This window comes from Triticum urartu, chromosome 6A (genome assembly GCF_056163025.1).
Source record: "Triticum urartu cultivar PI428250 chromosome 6A, HENAU_Tu73, whole genome shotgun sequence".
Lineage (NCBI taxonomy): Eukaryota > Viridiplantae > Streptophyta > Magnoliopsida > Poales > Poaceae > Triticum > Triticum urartu.
In genome coordinates this window covers 5,131,651-5,136,798 of record NC_141878.1, presented here as the reverse complement: position 1 = coordinate 5,136,798, position 5,148 = coordinate 5,131,651, and the positions used below count along the sequence as shown (strand labels likewise).

Genomic DNA, 5,148 nt, shown 5'->3' with positions numbered 1-5,148 from the left:
GTTGAGCCATTTCAAAATCGATACAAACAACTTTTGCGCGCCAAGGTTCGGCGGACGAAGGGAAGGATACTTAGCCCGGCGATGGCATCGTCCTATTGTATCTTTGGTACCAAATTACGGAGCTACAATCTTTTTCTCAAGCTGTAATATATTTCTTCTAATTTGCCTAGGGCACAACATTATGATTGCAAATCGATAGGTAGATAGATCTGATTGCCTTTCTCGAGGATTGTGCAGAGACGCCAATGGAGTTCATGGACGGATCGATGAGTCTGCAGCGTTGGTTGGCTTTGGGACGTACTTTCGCAGCCAGATTTGACGTTGGTCTATGGAGATCTTGATGAGCCTCTCACCATTAAGCACCAGCTGCACTACCGCCTCTGTCTTGAAGATGATCCGGCCATACATGGGCATGCTGCCCCCTGCCGTCTTCTCCATGAGCACCCTCACCACGCAGTCACCCCATTTCCTGCATCCATCCATAACAAATGCTCATCATCAGACATAAATGGCATCCTGGTCCAATTCCAATCATCATATGCATGATGCATGCAAATCTTAGTAGTAGATTGACAATGCAATCGCAATCATCATGTATGCATGCAGATCTTATTATGTCCATATGTAATTATACTCTTAATGTGTAGATCGAGTAGTGCACTTACTTCCTGAAGTAGTCGAAGATCTCCTCGCGGCGGAGAGGCATGCCCATGGAGAAGGTGATGAACATAGAGCGGCAGTCCTCGGGCACATCCAGTGGCAGGGAGCTGTAGAGCGCCATGAGCTCCGGCGGGTTACCCACCAGACCCGTCTCAGACTTCCTCAGCAGGACCTGGAGGTGGTCGTTGAAGACGAACTTGCCGGCACCGTTGAGGAAGTGGGAAACACCACGGACCACTAAGTCCTGGTGGAAGGCGAAGAATCTGGGCTCGATGCAAACGCCACCCTGCATGCACAGCGCGGAGATGAGCGGGATGGACAGGAGCACGGGCTTCTGGTCGCGCAAGCACTCGAGGACGGCGTTGGCCTCTTCCGCGACGATGCCCACAGCGCCGGCATCAATGCCAGGGACGTGGTGGATGGCGGAAATGGTGCCCTGATCCAGCCACACCAGCAACGCCACTGCGTTCCGGGCCTGCTCCGGGTTGCCGCACACGGAGATGAACCGGTCGTACGCCTGCCGTGCGACGAAGTACATGTACAGCACATCCCGCACCGTCATAGTGGACGGCCCCTCCATGCGTGCTCTGGTTAATTGGTTGCTTGCACCGCCGGTTGGCCGGAGAAAGATAGGAAACAAGCAAGAGAGGAGAGATGGATGGGGAATGGGTGCAGGGAGCAGTGGTATTTGTAGCCGCTGCATGGCTTAATGCTACAGTTTGCACTGACAAAAATGGAAAGAAACAGAGCGTTGTTTATTTGAAACGCATTTACATGGATCGATTTTACATCCATATATTACCACATTATTAACTGCCACTTTCAAACTTTTTTGTCCCAGCTCAACGTATTTAGCAGCTTAATTTGGTGCTTTGTATTTTTATACGTGCTGCACCTTTTCTTGGAACTGTTTAATGTTATACCATATATGCAAGCTCCAGCTCCGTGCTCTGCATACCATTTTGATTTTATATATGTATATAGAACATTTTATGATTTCAGACTCTATATACATCCCTTGGTCAGACTTGGTTATAGATCGTTATCTGTATATACGTGTATGTGTCATTTCTACATACGGTTATAAGCAACTGCTCCCATCCTTGCACTGAAAATTCATGTGATCACATGTATTGTATACCCACGCTTAGGGCACGCCCTCTTTTCTTGCCACAGTTGTTGTTCCATGTCACCTAGCCATTGCACACTTTCGTACCTCTAGCTTCATTCTTTCTCGACCCGCAATACATTGCATCTATAGTGAAATCATCTTGTTAAGGCAACATCGCGCCCCAATCAGGTAACGAACTAAGTCCATTTAGTAGTTCATTGCGCGTTAAAGAGCTCAATTTACATTAGCACCCTGGTCAATGGTTGAAGAAGTTGGGCTGGTGGTGCTGTGGTTCGGCTGGGCCTGCTAGGCTGCGTCTGCTCACTCGATTCGCCAACGCACGGGAGAGAGAGAGAGAGAGAGAGAGAGAGAGAGAGAGAGAGAGAGAATGGGCCTGGCACGGTTATGCTGGGTCTGTTGAATTTATACTACCCCTCAAAAAAAGTAGAATTTGAATTTGAACTTATGTAGAAAAGAAAATTCAGAATATATCCTAAATATTTATAAAAAATAAATTACTGTGAATATAAGAAATACATTACCCTCTCCATACAAAAATTCATAACTGTATTTTTATTTAATAAAATAATTTAATGCACAGAATAATTCCATAAAATAGTTTTTCAGGTTTTATGTATATCGAGATGATTTATCTTAACCCAATTAATATTTCAAATGGGCATTACTAAATATTTCCATTGACATTCTTAGAGAGTCATATGATCTCCTCTCCTTTTATTATTGGAAGTTTTTGAAGTAGTCATAAATACAAATAATCAAATAACTTCTTAAATTCAAATAAAACACTAAATGAAATATTTCCCGCCATAACTAAGAAATTCATTTTATTCTCACTCCATAAATTTGAATGTGGTGTCAAAATATATCTGAAGAGACCAAAATAAATGAAATATTTTTTATGAATTTATTAATAAACACTACAACCAAGATTTTCTTTGTTGGATAAATGATTATGCTATTTCTGAAACAAGGCTTGAAAAGGATTAAGCAAAGACTCCAAAATATTTCTTTCCCCTAAATATCAACGCAATTCACTCAATATTATTTATTATGAATATTCCAAAATTAGAATTTTTTTGGGATGCTACATTCTACAAGTGGGAAGAAAACAAAGTTTTTTCTGCTCGGAACGGGGTTTTCCTTGGGAAAAAGTTCTCAGCAGGGAATCCAGTGTAAGATCGTTTCGACTTGTAGAAGTTTGAGGACCACTTGGGGACAGTTCGACCAGTGTCTCAACGGAGAAGGTTATTGAACTCGAAGAGTGGAAGCAATACTGGAACTACAGAGGTCCAAAAGATTGTGCATAGTGTGTGATGTATTGTTGCTGGAAGCGAAGAGCCGACTATGTATGCGAAAGCGATGGGGAGCCCGGATTCCGAGGAAAGGGTGGAGGCCATAAGATCCATTTCAAAGTCCATGGATGACAATCGAGTCTGTGAATTGGTTGATCTGCCACCTGGCGCACAACCATTGGTTGTAGAATGGGTGTTTAAAAAGAAAACCAATGTGGATGGAAATGTTCAAATGTACAACGACTTGTCACGAAGGGGTATCGACAGGTTCAAGGAATCGGCTACTACGAGATTTTCTCTCTGGTGACGATGCTGAAGTTGGTTAGGATCATGAAAGCTATAGTTGCATATTTTTATTACGAGATATGGCAGATGATGGTCTTCCTTTATGGAAATTTTAACCGAGGATGTATACATGATGCAAGCCGAGTGTTTTGTCAATCCGAATAGCACTAGTAAGGTATGTAATCTAAAGAAATCCATTTGTGGCTCAGAGTTGGAACATGCATTTTGATGAGGTCATGATCGGTCTCATTTCATCAAGAATGAGAAAGAACCATGTTTATATAGGATGTGGAGTGGGATTGATGTAGTTTTTCTGGTCTTGTATGAGGAATCATTGAAAGGAAACTTTTTGATAATTAGGTTGGTGATCAGGGTTATATATGGAGATTGCGGGAAAAAGAGATTGTTAGGGAGACCTAGAGGGTCCCATGCAGCACAGAGATGGGGCCACAAAGTGCCACCTAAGTGGGTCCCATAGGCCTCCCCATGTCCCTTGTTGACGTAACTTTTATATATTCTATGAAGCATGGTGGTTCCTGTACTTACAGATACAAAAACATGCAACTGGCCTTCTAGCACTTGGTCGATATGATAGTCTAGATAAAGTTGCAACTTTGCATGTTTTTATAAGGAAATTGCATAATTTAAAAAAAATGATAGATAATGCATCTTGGATACACCAGTCTCGTGCAAGAAGGTGGCACAATTAGGGAGCCGACATACTTCCTCCTCCAAGTAATTACTATGCAAGAATTTTTTGGGGCACCAAGTGCTAGGGTATGCAGCAAGCCGCAAGAATTCCCATTGATCGGGAAATCGAGGTAACACTCCATATATGCATGGAAAGATCCCGTCCCCTCCTCTCCCTCATTGTTACCGAAGGGCATCGCTTGGTGAAGCCAGTGTTGTGTCGTCGGTGGTGATGCTGCTTGTCCCTATCGAGGGGTTTGGTGGCGGGTGTTCTTTAGGGCACACCCTCTTTTCTTGCCACCGTTGTTGTTCCATGTCTCCCAGCCATGGCGCACTTTCGTGCCTCTACCTTCATTCATTCTCAACTCGCAATACATTGCATCTATAGCGAAATCATCAAATTAAGGCACCATTGCGCCCCAATCAAGTAATGAACTAAATCCATCTAGTAGTTCATTGCACGCTAAAGAGCTCATTTTACATTAGCACCCTCGTCAATGGTTGAAGAAGTTTCATGATCAACCAAAATAAATGAAGTTTTTATGAATTTATTATTAAACATTACAACCAAGAGTTTCTTGGTTGGATAAATGATCATGCGATTTTTAAAACATGGTTTGAAAAGAATTAAGCAAAGACTTAAATAAAATTATTGTCCCCTGAATATCAAGGCAATTCATTCAATGTTATTTATCATTAACATTCCAAACATATGTCATGATGAATGATCATATAATCTTTTTTGCTGAATATTCCGTGCCCCAAACATATGACCATGAGTCAAAGGGTTGAGAATTAACAATTGATGTTGGGCTTTAGCAAGTGAACCAACCGAACCACATTGTGGGCCTCCAAAGATAAAGGCGGATCGAAACTATCACTTAACTAGGTTCGTGGAAATGTAGAACTCGACAGCAAAAATGTCCTCATCCATGCCATATGAGTGGAGACATGCAAATTCCGGAGAGTGGATTCATCCCTCCAATTGATAATGCCGCATAGCCACCTCCTTTCGACAATCAATCAAGCACACACTACGGCAGGATGCTGCTAACGTGACACTACGATCAGAGACCCTTCGACGAAACT

At 42.6% G+C, this 5,148-nt stretch overlaps 1 protein-coding gene across 1 annotated transcript; it reads right to left on the bottom strand.

The window, feature by feature from the left end:
- Positions 1-252: 252 nt before the first annotated feature.
- LOC147963000 (uncharacterized) lies at positions 253-1,240 on the bottom strand. Its single transcript, XM_087529435.1, has 2 exons — positions 666-1,240; positions 253-469 (listed from the first exon to the last, which is right to left on the bottom strand). The coding sequence occupies exons 1-2, from the start codon at positions 1,238-1,240 to the stop codon at positions 253-255; spliced, it is 792 nt and encodes a 263-aa protein (XP_087385561.1).
- Positions 1,241-5,148: the final 3,908 nt, after the last annotated feature.